Genomic DNA, 344 nt, shown 5'->3' with positions numbered 1-344 from the left:
ACAGGTATATCGACTCACCACAAGCTTCATGGTTGGACCTCTTCTTGGCTCACTGAGGAAGTTGTGTCTGCTGACTGCCGTTAATGGAAGCCCCTTTATATACAGCTGTTGTGCGGGGGAGTGGCCTTCGACGAGGAAATGTTCATGCACCCGAAAGCACCAGATCGCATGGATGTACTTCCTCAGTCTTTGTATAATTAATTCGTTGATTTTTGTATTATTCAAAGGAAGTGTGTGAAGTAAAGAACTACTGGAATAAAATAATTTTTTATGTAAACCTTTAGAGCTGTTAATAAATGACGTAAATGGATTTAAATAAATCCGTTTTAGACAAAGGTCACAAA

The 344-nt window shown here is 39.2% G+C and overlaps 1 protein-coding gene across 1 annotated transcript in view; it reads right to left on the bottom strand.

Moving 5' to 3' along the window:
* Positions 1-344, bottom strand: part of LOC119590444 — a 2200-nt gene that overhangs the window by 1043 nt on the left and 813 nt on the right. Inside the window, exon 2 of the mRNA XM_037939105.1 lies at positions 19-250. Coding sequence (XP_037795033.1) covers positions 19-250 — 232 coding nt within the window. The remainder of the gene's footprint in view (positions 1-18; positions 251-344) is intronic.

This window comes from Penaeus monodon, chromosome 27 (assembly GCF_015228065.2).
Source record: "Penaeus monodon isolate SGIC_2016 chromosome 27, NSTDA_Pmon_1, whole genome shotgun sequence".
In the NCBI taxonomy this organism is placed as follows: Eukaryota; Metazoa; Arthropoda; class Malacostraca; order Decapoda; family Penaeidae; genus Penaeus; species Penaeus monodon.
Note: the sequence above shows the minus strand (reverse complement) of the source record. Positions and strands in the feature narration are given on the sequence as shown.